The 16,264-nt window shown below is 58.3% G+C and overlaps 4 protein-coding genes across 4 annotated transcripts; 3 read left to right on the top strand and 1 right to left on the bottom strand.

Annotated features, from left to right (window-relative positions):
• Nucleotides 1-114: 114 nt before the first annotated feature.
• QBC33DRAFT_194582 (uncharacterized protein) lies at nucleotides 115-6,691 on the top strand. The gene is made up of 2 exons (XM_060422541.1): nucleotides 115-936; nucleotides 1,038-6,691. Exons 1-2 carry the CDS (start codon nucleotides 454-456, stop codon nucleotides 6,501-6,503), a joined length of 5,949 nt encoding a protein of 1,982 aa, XP_060280915.1. The 5' UTR covers nucleotides 115-453; the 3' UTR covers nucleotides 6,504-6,691.
• A 2,248-nt stretch (nucleotides 6,692-8,939) lies between these two features.
• QBC33DRAFT_194563 (putative mfs transporter protein) lies at nucleotides 8,940-11,379 on the top strand. Its single transcript, XM_060422540.1, has 2 exons — nucleotides 8,940-9,768; nucleotides 9,847-11,379. Exons 1-2 carry the CDS (start codon nucleotides 9,105-9,107, stop codon nucleotides 11,253-11,255), a joined length of 2,073 nt encoding a protein of 690 aa, XP_060280914.1. The 5' UTR covers nucleotides 8,940-9,104; the 3' UTR covers nucleotides 11,256-11,379.
• A 102-nt stretch (nucleotides 11,380-11,481) lies between these two features.
• QBC33DRAFT_477656 (N-glycosylase/DNA lyase) lies at nucleotides 11,482-13,394 on the bottom strand. Its single transcript, XM_060425274.1, has 2 exons — nucleotides 12,937-13,394; nucleotides 11,482-12,859 (listed from the first exon to the last, which is right to left on the bottom strand). Exons 1-2 carry the CDS (start codon nucleotides 13,062-13,064, stop codon nucleotides 11,599-11,601), a joined length of 1,389 nt encoding a protein of 462 aa, XP_060280913.1. The 5' UTR covers nucleotides 13,065-13,394; the 3' UTR covers nucleotides 11,482-11,598.
• A 163-nt stretch (nucleotides 13,395-13,557) lies between these two features.
• On the top strand, nucleotides 13,558-15,960 carry QBC33DRAFT_546906 (uncharacterized protein). The gene is made up of 6 exons (XM_060428694.1): nucleotides 13,558-13,630; nucleotides 13,705-13,739; nucleotides 13,814-14,974; nucleotides 15,041-15,299; nucleotides 15,360-15,571; nucleotides 15,646-15,960. The coding sequence occupies exons 1-6, from the start codon at nucleotides 13,603-13,605 to the stop codon at nucleotides 15,670-15,672; spliced, it is 1,722 nt and encodes a 573-aa protein (XP_060280912.1). The 5' UTR covers nucleotides 13,558-13,602; the 3' UTR covers nucleotides 15,673-15,960.
• Nucleotides 15,961-16,264: the final 304 nt, after the last annotated feature.

Below are 16,264 nucleotides of genomic sequence, written 5' to 3'. Positions count from 1 at the left end.
TTTCTGGCCTGGGAGGTGCCGTCCCTGCCGTCTGGGTCTTCCTCCCATGGAAGCGTGACGGCCGTCACCCCCGAACTCAGCACCAGAAAGCAAGGAAAGAAAAGACAAGAGAAGAAAAGAAAAGACCTCCCGGGGCGTAAAACGGGCCGCGAGACATCAACGTCAAGCACCATTATGTCTCGGATCCTGGCCAATTTCTAGCCCTGGCACCTTCGCCGGACCTTCCTGGCCCAACCCCGTTCTGATCTGACCGACAAGCCCGAATCTGGGCCGCGTCCACGAGGACTCGCACCCATCTCGAACCGTTTACCCCGGATTGCACGCCGCCCGAAGCCACTCGACAAACCTACCAGATACCACGATACGATTGTGGGGTGTGGAATAAGACTTCCGCCGCAGTAGGCAGCCAATGCTTCCGACTCAATTGGCCCTTTCGCCAAGCCCCGATTCACAATGGAGGGAGAACCCACCACGCCCAACACCCTGGCTCCGCCGATTGTTGCGTCGCTGAGGGCTGGCCTCATGGAGCGGTCACTCAGCGCGGACATTCGGGAGGAGCGGGAGGACCTCCGAGAGGCAGCCGAACAGACCCTCAATGTCATCATGGACCTCAACCCGGACGGGACCATCCGATGGGTCAGTCCCTCGTGGACCGACGTTATCGGAACCCAGGCCGAGTCCGTAGTTGGCACATGCATTGCCGACCTGATCGTGAGCGACAACACGTCCGTCTTTGCCGACATTGTCGAGTCCATGAAGAAGGACGACTCTCGCAGCCAGTTCATCCGCTTCGCTGTCAAACTCCGTCCGCTGTCGAAGCTGTTTCCTCTCCAAGAAAACCTGGAGGAGCCCGAAGAATATGCCGGAGACACTATCGTTGACCTTGAAGCCCAGGGAATCATGGTCTACGATGGCGCATCTGGCGGAGAAAGCCATGTACGTCGACGTCTACCTCTACGCCACTTCTACCCTACTCCCACTCCCAGTCCCGCTCCTGTTGTCGAAACAGATATGCTAACCGACTGCCCCGGGTTCAGACAATGTGGATGATTCGGCCGTGGATAGCGCCGAGAGAGATCAAAATCGACCTGCCTCCTGTCATCGTGGACTCGCTCGGCTCTGGTGCTGAGGTGCTTGCAAGCTACCTTACCCAGCTCGCCGAGTCTGGAGTGGAGGACCCAGCGAATCAACCACCTCCGCTCCCGCTCCTCTGCCGGATATGCGAACGCCATATCTCTCCGTGGTGGTTCGAGAAGCACACCGATCTCTGCCTGCAAGATCACCGTGCCGAGATGGACGTGCAAATGGCGCAGGAGGTCCTGACCGACCACCGGCACGCGATTGTCAAGGTTCTCGATGCGTTGGAGGTACGGCGAAGCCGGTCTTTGACTGGAGACCCCATGTCACTACCCGTCGCCGAGTACAAGGGGATGCCAATCGGCCCGCCCTCGTCCTCGGCCTCTTCCCCAGGAACGGCATCCCCTGCGCCCAGTGCCTCGTCCGGGTCGTCTACAGGTCGATCGCGGGAGAGCTCGTCCGGCTTCGGCCATGCCAGAGGCCGCTCGTTCGCGATACGTCGGCCGCAGGTCAGAATCGTCGAGCTCCTGCTCGATCTTTGCGACACCTCCATTGAGATCAGCCCCCCAGCCGTCAAAGAATCGTCGCAGAACCCTGGCGAGTTCCGCACACAGTCTCCCCAGTCCGAAGGCCGGATCGCACAGGTCATGCAGTGGGAAACGCCAGGCACAAACACTCTTGAGCAGGAGCACGGCCTTGCTCTGCTCTGCGCCGACACCGAGAAGGTCGCCAAGGCCAAAGTCGAAGCCGTCATGCGCCACCGGAAGATTCTTGAATACGCAGAACGGATTCGCGTCGAGTTCGCTATCATGGTCCAGGACTGCATCGACGAGGCCGTGCGAAAAGCGGCCAGGATTGCCGCCGGTCGCCTGAGTGACTCGACTGAGGATGAAGAGGACAAGCCCACACCGGCCAACGAGGAGGCATTCTTTGCTGGCTCCTTCGACGCCCCGTCTAGCCTGGCCATGGCACTGAAGAACGCGAACATTGAGGAAGATCCGGACAAGCGACGACTATCGGGGCCACTATCGGGGCCTCTTGGATCCACTCGGTCAAGCAGTCCCAAGGAATGCCCCACGCCTCGCTCTCATCGTGGCGCGCTCAGCGCATTGACGGGTCAAAGCAGGGACTCGAGGCGTGGCTCCATGCTGTTCGAGAGCGACGCAGGAGATAGTGACGGCAGCATGAGGTCGTCTTCTGTTGCCTCCCGGCAGCCTCCTCGCACCGAGTCACCCATCTCGGAATTTGGCGATCTTCGGAGACAGGCCAGCTCGCGTCAACATCACCGGCGCAGCCTGATATTGCCGGGAACCTCGTCCCCTCGTCGTCAAGAATCCCCCTCTCGGATGGGCCAGCAGCCTTCGTCTCCGCTTCGGATTCACAAACCACGCAATCTTCCGTTCCCATCTGATGGCCTTATGTCTCCCGAGGCTTCCCCAATGCTATCGACGAGCGAGTTCAGCTCCCCGGCACTTCCTCATCACCGCCACCACAGACGGCAGTCCTCGGCTGCTATCTCGGCATCGACGGGAGAGTTTGGAGCCAGGCCGCCACCATCTCCCCGCCTCAGCGCCGTCGTTAGTGCCCCGCAGGCCCGGGCTGTCCCTCCCTCCATCAAGGATTTCGAGATCATCAAGCCCATCAGCAAGGGCGCCTTCGGAAGCGTGTACCTCTCTAAGAAGAAGTCGACGGGCGAATACTTCGCCATCAAGGTCTTGAAAAAAGCAGACATGGTTGCCAAGAACCAAGTCACCAACGTCAAGGCGGAGCGAGCCATCATGATGTGGCAAGGAGAGAGTGACTTCGTTGCCAAGCTCTACTGGACCTTCTCGAGCAAGGATTACCTTTACCTAGTGATGGAGTATCTCAATGGAGGCGACTGTGCTTCGCTCATCAAGGTTCTCGGCGGGCTGCCTGAGGACTGGGTCAAGAAGTACCTTGGCGAGGTCATCCTCGGCGTGGAGCATCTCCACAGTCGAGGAATTGTGCACCGAGACTTGAAGCCAGACAACCTTCTCATAGACCAGAAGGGCCATCTGAAATTGACCGACTTCGGCCTCTCTCGTATGGGTCTAATCGGTCGCCAGAAGCGAGCTCTGCACAGTGGCACCGACGCCGCGCCCGATCTGCTCAAGCAAGGTCCGTTTGCGCGGTCCTCGTCGCTTACCTCGTCCCGCTCGACCTCGCTGGATCTGCACGCTGGTCGCAGCCACTCGCCGATATCGACACCTCAGATGACCCCGAGCGACTTGGGGACTAGCCTTGGACCTCCCTCGTACTTCAACCTCGGCGGCCCCCCCCAAGAATCCCGTCGAGTGTCCGGCCATCGAAGCGACAGTGGCGGCAGTGAGGCTCTGGCTCACATGCTAGGCCACTTTTCGCTGAGCGATACTCCGTCCAACATGGTATCATACGGAGTTCAATCGCCGATAGGGGAGCACAGTGAAGGGGAATGTGGCCATTCGCCCGACTTCATGTCGCTTCACCATGTCGGCTCGCATAATAGCGCCGAGAGCGGGAAAGGAACTCCCCCACAGACGAGTATGCCACCGCCGAACTGGGCTCTCTTCGACCCGGAGGACACCAATCGGCGATTTGTTGGAACTCCGGATTACCTCGCGCCCGAGACGATCAAGGGCGAGCCCCAGGACGAGACCAGCGATTGGTGGTCTGTGGGGTGTATCATGTACGAGTTCATCTATGGCATGCCTCCCTTCCATGCAAGCGAAGCCGAACAGGTCTTCGAGAACATCTTGGCCCGCAGAATCCATTGGCCGGATGAGAGCGAGGACGAGGTTTCTCCCGAGGCGAAAGATATCATCAACAGGCTTCTATGCACCGATCCGCAGCAGAGACTCGGCGCCAATCGCGACGAGAAGTTCCAGTCCGGCGGCGAGGAGATCCGCAACCATCCGTGGTTCCAGGGAATGAACTGGGAGAGTCTGCTTCAGGACGAGGCGCAGTTCGTCCCGCAGCCCGAGAACCCGGAAGACACGGAATATTTCGATGCCAGAGGAGCGACGCTGCAGTCTTTTGCCGAGGAGATGGAAGACCAGACGTCGCCACCATCCGCGCCAGCTCCGGACTATCCCGATCGGCCACACGATGCTCTTTCCCGTGTCCGGTCGCAGGTGAACTCGATGAAGCGGGGCCTGATGCCGCTTCACATTCCCCCACACGTGCGAGACTTGAAGACCAGACGCCTGAGCGAGCCGGTTGCCACGGATGATTTTGGCAATTTCGCCTTCAAGAACCTGCCCGTCCTCGAGAAGGCAAACAAGGATGTCATCCAGAAACTGCGTGCCGAGGCACTGGCGGCACAGAGTAAACAACAGGCATCAACCATCAGCCCGGGCGGCATGAACAGCCTCACGTCTCCGGGGCCAACGCTTGAGGGCAGTCCCGTCCTCTCCATGCCTGTGCAGAGGACGCTCTCAAATGCGAAGGCGTCGCAACGGCCGCAGTCCCCGTCTGGGACTGGCCACACCAACTCGTCGCCTAGCAGGATCTCCCAGCCGTCCTCCCCTTTACTTGTCTCGTTTGTTGCCGGGCAGGGCACAGAGGGCCGTCGGAAGGCTTCGAGTAATTCATCGAGTCTCTCGCATACGTCCGCACAGTCACTGCAGCCAGGTGGATTCTTCGAGGTTCCACGGGTTCCGCCAAGCCTGCAGAAAGCAGCGACCACTGTGGCTGCCTCCTCGCCGGTCAAGGCCCGGGGCGCGCCGCCTCCACTGGCCCTTTCGCCGCAGAAGTTTGTTTCTACGCCTCGGCAATCCAGCATCTCCGCAGGCAGCCGGTCACGGTCTTTGACCGCCGGCTCCCAGGAAGGAAGTCCCGTCACTTCCGACATACTGGCCGCGCATCATCGGAATCGTCGCAGCCAGGTCTTCGACATGTCGCCGTCCTCATCCGATAACGAAGGCGAGAAAGCGAACGCGCTGCTCCGCGTGCAGCGTCGCCGCCAGAGCTCCAGGCGCATGTCTCAGGTTGCGCTCGACGGGCCAATGTTCCGTACCCTCGACGTTCTGATCTGTGAGGACCACCCTGTCTCGCGCATGGTGATGGAAAAACTTCTCGAGAAGCTACACTGCCGCACCATCTCCGCGTCGACGGGATCCGAGGCTGTGCGATACTCGATGAGTGACATCAAGTTCGACATCATCTTCATGGAGTTCAGGCTGCCGCACCTCAGCGGGGCCGACGTTGCACGGATGATCCGTGACACCAAGAACGCCAACTCGAACACGCCTCTCGTCGCCATCACGGCCTACCTCAAAGAGCTGCAGGCGCCGCACTATTTCGACTCCCTCGTCGAGAAGCCCATAAGCTCCTCGAAATTGACCGAAGTCCTAGGCAACCTTTGCCAGTGGAAGCCGGCTTCCCCGAGCCAGACCAATTCGCTGTCGTTGTCGCTTCCCCACCCCGTACCTTCTGGTCTGAGGCAGGAGAGCCTCCGTCTGGAAGATAGCCCCACCTCTGGCTCGTCTGGCTGCGCGCATCGATCCAGCGGCAGCTTCCGCGAGGGTTCCATTGGCTCCAGTCTGTTCGGGGACTCGGAATCGGTCTCCACCGATGACATTTCCGTCGTCATCAGTCGAAAGGTCACGGGGGATTGGGATGAGGGCGGCCTCGGTATTAGCGGCCCCGACGAGATTCTACTCAACACCAGCGAAGCCTTGAAATTACCACTCCCCATACAGCTGGTCACGCAGCACTCGGCACCTGGGCAGATGGAGCGTTCACCGGCGAACACCAAGACGCCTGTCCCGCGGCGCTCCATGGAGAAACTCAAGGCCAAGCGGGAGTCGATTGAGAAGAGACGGCTCGAAGGCAGCGTCGACTCTGCCGATGACGAGGACGAGGAACTTGGCCTTGGAGCTACCATGAGCCACAGCAGCAGCGGCAGTGGCAGCGGCAGCGGCAGCGGCAGTGGCAGTGGCAGTGGCAGCGGGAGTGCCAGTGCCAGCGGGAGTGTCAGCGGGAGTAACGGCGGGTCAGCCAGCAGGCAGCATTACCGAAGCAAATCGATTCTGCCTTCATCGAAGCTCGGCATCGAGATGATGCGGGCGAACAGTCATGACAGTGTCAACATGAACAGCTCCGAGAGCACTAGCACCATAGAACCGACATCACAGGTGGTTACGCCCAATCGAGAGTTAGCGGGAGCCTTCCATAACCCCATCACGACCCCTGAGCCGCTCTCGCCAATGATGGACGAAGACGGTGACACTACCGTCATCCACGTCCAGACTCCACCGGAGCAGGGGACTTCCGAAGGAGTATTCATGACATTGGCGGACGCAGAGGAAACACCTCGTCCCACGCCGGCGTCAGAACGGGACATGGCCGACGATGGGGAACCAACCCCTCGGCCCCCGACCAGGATATCGGAAGCCAAGGACTTCCCGTTGATGGGCGGGTTCTAAGGGCCCTTAAGATTGGAACACCGATTTCCCTGCACCACATACATGACAGCTCCAATCGAGCTACCTAGTCATTTCACCACCAAAACATTGGGGCTCACTTGTTAATTTTCTGTTGATGTCTTTTTTTCCTCAACTTTTATTTTCTCTTTCTACCTCTTTCCAATTTTGTCATTTCCTGACTTCAGCGAGGCGTTTGCAGGAATGGTTGGCGAACAAGACCGTATATTTATTTCTCTCCTTTGTCTGAATTATCGCTAGTATGTCATGGCAGCGCAGGTGTGGAACCAGGGGCGTCAACAAATCTGGCGTTTTTGAGGGTTGATTTGTGAGAATGATCAAAGTCGGGGTTCAAATCGGCATTCATCGGCTCTGTGGATGCAGCAGCGGATAGAGAGGACCGATCCGGGTGAAGAATTAGGGGGTGGTTGGGAGAGAGAGCAGTTCTCCGTTTTACATTTTCGCCCACATTTGCACAAGACTGCATACGCTCGTTACATACATCTTCGCTCCTTTACGGATGGGCATCAGGCATTGGGGAAGCATGAATGGGATGATGGCACACTGGACCACACCCCACAAACCCCATGCCCCTTGTCCTTCCACTCTCTCTTTCGTTATCGATATTTATCTGCCGGGCTGCCCGGGGGTAGGTAGTCTACATAATTGGGCTGCTTTGTACGTTATAGCTACCTGTTGGGAAAGGTCTGGCAGGGTTTTATTTTCTTCCCTTTTTCCAATGCCGTGGCCGGCGCCGACTTGAAGAACAACCACTTCCGTGCGGGGAGTGGGGAGAGTGGGGGGTTCAGTGGATGGAGGCATGTTCGTTCTAGCCAGGGACAATGGTCTGAGAGGAGACTTGGCGTTGTCTGCTGATATTGAGGTCCAATCTCATATTAAAAAAGCATCCGAATTTAGAAAGTGGTCACGAGCCCCCCTGGGTGGGAATCATGGGCATGCAATGCAAAGACATGGAACCTATCTACTTATTAGTGAGTCTGGGCGTTTGTTTCGGCGGCTTTAGCGGACGGGGAATATTTGTCGTGAAGCACCCTGACACCCTGACTAGGAGGATTACGGATAGCTGTATGCTCATGGTAGGTAGCGTGCAGCACGCTTAGCGCGGCGCGCGGGGTTGTGCGACTACGCAGTCGGGTTGAATTTAAGCGGATTTTACTCCCCTTGTGTGAGGCTACGACTAATAACCTAGTTGACGACTGGCAATGGAACCTGCCTAGCATGTGGTAGCAAACGGTATCGTTATTCGCCCGAGTAACTGGCCATCTTTCTTTCTATAACATCATCAACCATCATCATTATCTTGTTTCTGCTCCTTCTTCTTCTTGCCACCTAGCCGAGCATGCCAACAGGATTGAGGGTGATTTAACAATGGAGGAAACATTTGCGGCTCCAATATGAGGGACAAGGTGACATCAGAATAGCCTGGTTACTGGTTAATCAAGTCAGCACATGCGCCACACGCAACATTGGCGCCGGGATGCCCGCGAGCTGGGTATCTCATTGGCGGGTCCCCCAGCTTCAGTCAGGAACTGCGGGCTGGGGGCCCCACTGGATCTGGCCCTGTCATTCACACACGTGTGGGAATTGAGATGTGTGATTGGTCCAAAGTTCTCGGGGTTTTCAGGGTGAAGTGCCGCAACCGATCGCCGACCCGCAGGGACACGCACGTCTTGGATTCCGGGGGTGCAGAAGGAGGAACACAACACCAAACACAAGAAAACGTTAATGTCGTTCCACGTCCGACGAAGATCTGCAAAATCTGGGTGGGGGAACAGCGTCATTTGGTTCTTGTCGGGTTTCCCTCTCGGCTCTCGGCCTTGTATCAACAGTCGCCTGCGTGACGTCGTCACTATACTATGTAGTTAGGAAGACTGTCGAAATCACTCTCCTGGCTGTCCACCCGCAACGTCTAGAGATGGCACGTGGGTGGGTAAGAAGTTGAGGATGGAGGATTGGGGGATGCAACTCAATGTAGAGAACCAGGGGGGTACCCAGCAAGAACTGCAGGGAATTGTCTTCGCCAAGCGGATGCCAAGTGGATCCCCCGTGGCGGCCACCAGATCTGAGAATCTGGATCGCGTGAGACATTTCCTATTTCGGACTGGGGCGCCTTTACTCTTCAGCATTCGCAGTGGAGGTCGAAGAGATTTCTTGCTTCGACACCGCCGGCCGGTCTTAGAAGTACTTTTCGCCTCGGAGCGGTCGGTGCCAGTGTGTTGGTAGGCCGAACTTAGCTCAATTACCAGGTACATACCTTTAGGTAAAGTGACCGTGTAAAAAAGGTGGGTTCGTGGGATGGAAGGTTGAGATATCCCACACCTACCATTCTCTCTCTTTCTCACGTCTTATTCTGTGGCCCCCCTCCCTGTCCCTTCCTCTCCCTCTTCTCCTCTTATAAAATCAATCCCACGGACTCCTGACTTCTATCCTCTGTGTGCCCTCTCTTACCTCCCCAAAACACTCCTGCTGGTGCTTTCGCCACCTAGTTTATCGGCCTTCTGCTCGATAAACTTTCCGACCAGCAAGGAACGTCCCGCTTGTGGCCACTACCCCCAACCACCACCACTCTCTCTCTATCTCTTGATGGCGAATCTCCTGAGCCATCACCGCCGCCATGATCCGGCATTAGGCGAGATCCCCGTGCCCCACGGCCCAGAGACAGGCCAGGAGCACGACGACTACCCCATGAACGACGGCACCACCGACGAAGAGCGCCAGATCTTCAGCTACCTGACGCACCCGGACGACTGCTTCACAAAGGATGGCGTCTACTGGGCGGACCTCCCGCTGCGGAAGCGCATCACCTTTGTCAACCGGGTACACAATGAGGAGGCCCTGAAGGAGCTCAAGACGATCGGCCAGATGGCCAAAAAGGACCCGCTGAGCCCCATCAGCTGGTACTTCCGAAACGCCGTCCTGCCCGGCGCGGGGCTCGGGCTCGAGGGCTACGTGCTCTTCAGCATCGGCAACCTGGAGCCGCTGTTCAGCGCCACCTGGCCGCAGTGCTGGGGAAAGAACGCCACCGAGTGCAGCCGGAACTGGATCGCGAGCGTGACCTACCTCGAGGTCATTGGCATCATGGTCGGCCAGATGGGCGTCGGAATCATCGGCGACTGGATCGGCCGCCGGTGGGGGCTGATCCAGGACGCCGCCATCATGTTCGTCGGCCTGCTCATGCTGACTGCCAGCTGGGGCTTGAACTTGCAGGGATGGGTCATATGCTATGCGTGGTCACTGTTCTTCTATGGTATGTTTTCTCTTCCCTCTACCTCGATGTACGGTACATGCCTCGGGAATAAGTATGCTGACCATGTGCTTCTTCCAGGCTTCGGTGTTGGAGGCGAGTATCCCATCACGGCCACCTCGTCCATGGAGAACGCCGTCAGCGCTGGCAAGTTGTCAACACGCGACGACCGGCTGCACCGCGGACGGAAGGTCACCATGGCCTTCCTGATGCAGGGCTGGGGCCAGCTGATCAACCAGGCCATTCTCATTGTGCTGCTGCTCATCTTCCACCACGGCAGCGGTGATCCGCCCTATAGCGTCAAGGCGGTGCAGTGGACGTTCCGCCTCTCGTTCGCGCTCCCCGCCATCGGCACGCTGTGGCTGGTGTACTACCGCATCTACAAGATGCCGCACGCCAGCCGGCAGCTCGACGCGGCCAAGCGCAAGAGCAACGTGACGGGCTACGACGTGTCGTCGCTCAAGACGGCCTGCCGGCACTTTGGCGGGCGCCTGCTGGCGACGGCGGGGACCTGGTTCTGCAACGACGTCTTCTTCTACGGCAACAAGCTCTTCCAGGGCCAGTTCATCGGCGTCATCTCCAACAACCCCCAAAGCGTCATGGAGACGTGGGTGTGGAACCTGATCAACGTCGTCGTCTCCATGGCGGGCTACTATCTGGCCAGCCTGCTAATCGACCACAAGCTATACGGCCGCAAGATGATGCAGCAGGTCGGCTTTTTCATGTGCTTCATCATGTTCGTCGTGCCGGCCTTCAACTACTACTACTACACCCAGCCCATGGGCATCCACTCGTTCCAGGCCATGTACTTCCTCAGCAGCTTCTTCAACCAGTTCGGCCCCAACAGCGTCACCTTCCTCGTGGCCGGCGAGGTGTTCCCCACGCCCATCCGCGCCAGCGCCCACGGCTTCTCGGCCTGCATCGGCAAGGCCGGCGCCCTGCTGGCCAGCGTGCTGTACAACTACATCGACACCCAGACAAAGTTCTACGTCGTGCCCTGGTTCGGCCTGCTCGGCATGCTGTTGACCTTCCTCTTCCTGCCCGACACGACGGGGCTCGACCTCAAGGAGCAGGAGCGCCGGTGGTCGTACATCCGCGACGGCCGCGCTGACGAGTACCATGGCGTCGCCGTCCACCCGGCCCACCTGAGCCTGTGGGAGCGTCTGCGCGGCGATGCCCGCGCCTACAACCCGGAGCTGGACACAAAGTCCAAGATCGAGGACTTCAGGCGCGAGTGGCAGGAGAAGGAGAACGAGAAGAGGGAGCTCGAGGTCAGCGGCAACCACGGCCTGCTGTCGCAGCTGGAGAGCGACGACGACTTCAACGAGCATGTGCACGGCTACTTCCGCGGCACGGGGGAGAAGGGCGAGAAGGGGGAGAAGCCGGACATGAGCCCGGAGAAGGGGAAGGGGAAGGAGACTGGCGTCCTGGTCGGGGAGAAGACCCCTCAGTCCGGGGAGAGCAGCAGCAGCGGCGCAAGTGCATACTAGTATAGAATCAGCTGGGCGCTGGCAAGGGAGATAGATGTTGGGTTCGGGATTTTCTTTTTTGTTTTTCCTTTTGGCATGGAGCCTGAAGCTGGCAAGTGGCCAGCATTAGGGCTTCTTCACGAATAAGCATTGGGCATTGTGCTTCGTTCAGCAGCATGGCGTTAAAGAGGCTGCTCAGAGGGAGCACCATTTCTGGGATTGGCTTCATGGGGGAGAAGGAATGATATCAAGAAGGAAACGTGCATAGCATGCCAGTTTGCACTAGGATATTTGCTGTTGGAGTAAAACTAGGCATCATGAGGAATGGCATCAAACAAGCAAAAAAAGGCTATTCTAACTATCATTATGTGCTCGTCTTCCTCCTCTTACTTGACCGAAGTATCCTGGTGACAACCTTGACCTCCGTCGTCTCCTGCCCCTCCTCCACCTTGAGGCCCGACTCCCGCTCCGCCATCTTCCTCTTCCGCTTCCTCCCCACCGCCGCCGCACTAGCGACCGCAACCATCCCATCCTCCCCATCCTCCCGCTCCTCAACCTTAACGACCTGCTTCTTCTCCTCCCGGTCCTCTCCGTCGACCCTCGCAACAGCAGTCCCCCGGCGACCGCCGCCCCCAGCAGCTTGCTCAGCAAACGACCTCAGATTCGCCGTGAACAGCACGCTCTGCGCCCAACCAGCATACGGCCCCCACACGGCCCGGAAGTGATCCCCCACGGCGTCGTACATGGCCTTGCTAATCGCCTTCCCCGAAGAAGACGAAGAAGAAGAACCGCCCGACCCACCGCCGAACCCGTAGTCCCGCCGCGCGATCCGCCACACGTGCGTGTCCACCGGCACCGCCTCGGCCCAGCCGAGGCCCATCAGGCACACGCAGTCGGCCACCTTGGGCCCCACGCCGGGGAGCGCCAGGAGCGCGTCGCGGGCCGCCTTGTACCCGTCGCCGGTGGACGAGTCCGGCGGTGTGGGGGTGCTCGACGACGGGTTCCGCAGCCCGGCCAGCCAGCCCGGCGGCCGCTCTGTCGCGACCTGCCTCGCCGCGTCGGCGACGTAGCGCGCGCGGTAGCCGAAGCCGAGGGCGCGGAGGGCGGACTCGACCTCGGGACCGGCCAGGGCGTCTGGGCCGGGGAGGTCGTGGAAGGGCGGGTCGTGGTCGTCGGCGTCGTTGGCGGTGGGGGAGGAGGAGGAAGAGAGGCGCCCGAGGTCGGGCCCGAAGCGGGCGCACAGGCGGGCCAGCATGCCGGCGATGCGGGCGATATTGTTGTTGCTGCTGCAGATGAAGGCCACGAGGGCCTCCCAGGCGTCCTGGTTCAGGATGCGGACGCCGCCGAAGGCGGCCGAGCGGCGGGCGAAGTTGGCGTCGCGGGATGACCAGGTAGCGTACAGAGCAGGGAGGGAGTGGTCGAGGTTGAAGTAGCTGCGCACGAGGGCGAGCGTGTCGTCTTCCACGCCGGGGCTGCTCGAGCTGGGTTTGCCGGGAGGCGACGGCACGCTCAGGGGCTTGGTAGCGGTTGCCGCCGCCGCCTCCGTGCTGGGCCATGTCGCCTTGTAGTGCAGGTGGGTGGCGTCTTGCCTAAGCGAGACGATGCGCCCTTGGAGAGCACAGTGCCTGGGCATCAGGGTCAGTCTCATAGGTAGCTTGGAACCGAAATAGGGGGTGTAAAGGGGCAGACAGGGCAGACAGACCACTCATCGCCGATTTTGCGCCACCTAAACGCCTGCCCGCAGCGCAATGTCGTGTCGATACACAGCTCGGTGAGGCTCAGGGGCAGCTTGCGCCATTCCGAAATCCCCGGCACGGAGGCCATTTTCATGGTTGGACGTGATGTATCGCCAGTCTTCAACCTCCTTGATCAACCGATCACCCCAAATTCCAAGTAGCAGAGATTTGATTGGAGAGTTCAATACAAAAACGGTCAAAACCGACCAATGACTTCAATAGATCAATCTCAGAGGAATATCCCGTGTCAGAGAAGAGAGTTCAAGAGGTGTGAGAACATCTGAGGTCACGCCGCGTTTAGAGTGAGGAACCACGCTTTGACAATAAGATCATACTCACTCACACGTCCTTGGGGATAATGTCGCTGATCTAGGGTAGCTGGGTAGCTGAGCCCTTCAAAGTCTTATTAGATCTCAGATCTCAGGTCCGTCCTGTAGCTTAATGAAGATATTGAATTATCCGTAATACTGGTCCCGAGTGATGCATGGTGCTCACTAATCTAACCCAAAGCAGGCTAGCGTATAATTCCTCACTTCCAAAAAAAGTCCAGCCTTGTTGACAGGCTTCGCCTTCCTCTTCAGTGGCGTACCTTCCATTGAGACTCGACTACAGCATTCCTATTCTCAGTGACTATGAACGGCGATAGCTACTCTTCTCGCGGTGAGTTGTTCCAACGGCATATGAGAGCCATCTTCTTTCGGATGTTCTTCGAGAACTAACCCTAAATCTGATAGACGCTGGCCGGCACGGCTCGTCCAGAGATTACCAGGTTCGTTCTTACTACGTTTACTCCTTACTCCAATTACTCCAAGAGAGAGAAACATAATGCCAACAAGGATGCAGCGCCGTGACCGCGGTGATAGGGGCGAACGCGATGACCGACGAGACCGTGGAGACCGTGGCGGCGGCCGCAGGCGATCCAGGTCTCCAGGCTATCGAGGTGGAGGCGGAGGCGGAGGCGGAGGCGGACGTGGGCATCGCGATGATGGCGAGGTCGATTCCTACTCTTCGAGTCGCCGGCACCAGGAGCGCGAACGCGAGGACCGCTACTCTGGTGGCGGCGGCGGGAGAGACCGGCGTGCGCCAGACAGGGAATGGGATCGCGATCGGGGCGCTGGCAGACGCGACGCTCGCCGAGACGACGACGACCGGATGGACCGACGGCCTGGCCGGGATCTGTTCGAGGACCGCAGAGGAGGCGGCCGCCGAGACGTCCACAATAGGGAGCATGAGCGCGACCGCAAACGGAGCGCATCCCCCCCGCCGAAGAAGCGCGAGCCCACCCCAGACCTTACCGACGTCACCCCCATCCTGGAGCGGAAGCGCCGCCTGACTCAGTGGGATATCAAGCCGCCAGGCTATGAGAATGTTACGGCCGAGCAGGCCAAGTTGTCGGGCATGTTCCCTCTGCCTGGCGCCCCACGGCAGCAGGCCATGGACCCCACGAAGCTTCAGGCGTTCATGAACCAGCCTGGCGGAGCCGTCAATAGTTCTGCGCTCAAGCCGACAAATTCACGCCAGTCGAAGCGTCTAATCGTCTCGAATATCCCCCCCACCGTCACTGAGGAGGATGTCCAGGGCTTCTTCAACCTGCAGCTCAATGGCCTGAACGTCGTCGACAGCGCCGACCCTTGCGTCCTGTGCCAGGTCTCGCCCGACCACAAGTTCGCCATGCTCGAGTTCAGAACTAGCGCTGATGCTACTGTAGCGTACGCGCTGGACGGCACGACGATGGAGGCAGCCGATGCCAATGCCCACGAAAACGGAGGCGCTCCCGAGGGCCTCATTATCAAGCGGCCTAAGGACTATATTGTGCCGGCTGTCGCCGAGGTGCCCTATGAGCCAGGTGTGATCTCGAATATCGTGGTCGACACTCCAAACAAGATCAGCGTGATGAACATCCCCCCGTACCTGTCTGACGAGCAAGTCACCGAACTGTTGGTCAGTTTCGGCGAGCTCAAGGCCTTCATTCTCGTCAAAGATAGTGGCACCGAGGAATCGAGAGTAAGCATTTTTCACGTCCCCTAAAATTAGGAAACAGGGAAAGAAAGATTAGCTAATATTATTCAGGGTATCGCCTTCTGCGAATACGTCGACGGTGCTGCCACCGAAGTCGCCCTCCAGGGCCTCAACGGAATGGAGCTCGGAGACAGGAGACTGAGAGTCCGGAAGGCCAGCATCGGCATCACCCAGGTTTCTGGCGAGATGGGCGTTAACGCCATGTCCATGCTTGCCGGGACCACGTCTACAGATCCAGAGGTTGGGAGGGTTCTGCAGCTGCTCAACATGGTTACTCCTGACGAGCTCATGGACAATGACGACTACGAAGGTAAGCCATCATTCCCTGCTAGGTACCTAAGGCGTCCATTTTTCTAACCTCTTTTTTAAGAAATCCGAGAGGATGTCATGGAGGAGTGTTCCAAGTTCGGCATCGTCGTCGACCTCAAGATTCCGAGACCTGTGGGTGGGAGTAGGCAGTCGGCAGGTGTAGGCAAGATCTTTGTCAAGTTCGACACGCCCGAGACTGCCAAGAAGGCCTTGGAAGCCCTGGCCGGACGGAAGTTTGCGGATCGGACAGTCGTGACAACCTACTTCCCCGAGGTAAGCTAATCCATCCTTTCTTTCCATCATTGCCTACTATACAACCGATGCTAACCACCCACGCCTTCAAATAGGAGAACTTCGATGTCAGCGCATGGTAGATAGAGGCATTCAGTCTAGGATGGTATGGTGTCAGGGTAGTATGGTGGTGTCGTAGAAGATTCGGGGAGCAACCCAAGGTATTCGTCTGCCGGCTTCGCTTGGGATCAGGCGGGTTCTAGCACAAACGTCTCCGGGCATCATGATGTACAGTATTCCATATGGATTTGGGCGTTCAGCAGCTACTGGGGTGAAAACGCGATATGCTCTGTGCTATATGACCTTGAAACTGAAGCAGCTCGACTACGAGTCCACACAATTGCGACCAGACTTCCCAGAGGCCACAAAAATATGCTTCTAGTCCAATGTTGAAAATATGCTACCCATTTCGCTATGCAATCGGCGGTAACCGGACGGTTTCTGGGATCTGTAAACTGCGGCCCTCAGTTAGCTGGTGGTCTCGACAGAAAGTGGCCGGCTGAAATGTGTTTGGGGAATAGCTAGTCAGATGTCTAGTTCATTCATTGAGCGCAATAGCACTCTAACATAAGAGGTACCAGAATAGTAAGGTTGGAATCATCATTTTGGGGAGCTGGAAGGGGTCATAAGGGATGGTTATGAAGGGGCTACTCACCAATTAAAGGAAGTCTAGAG

The sequence above is a fragment of the Phialemonium atrogriseum genome (assembly GCF_030411735.1).
Source record: "Phialemonium atrogriseum strain 8032-3 unplaced genomic scaffold QBC33scaffold_23, whole genome shotgun sequence".
NCBI classification, from domain to species: Eukaryota; Fungi; Ascomycota; class Sordariomycetes; order Cephalothecales; family Cephalothecaceae; genus Phialemonium; species Phialemonium atrogriseum.
Note: the sequence above shows the minus strand (reverse complement) of the source record. Positions and strands in the feature narration are given on the sequence as shown.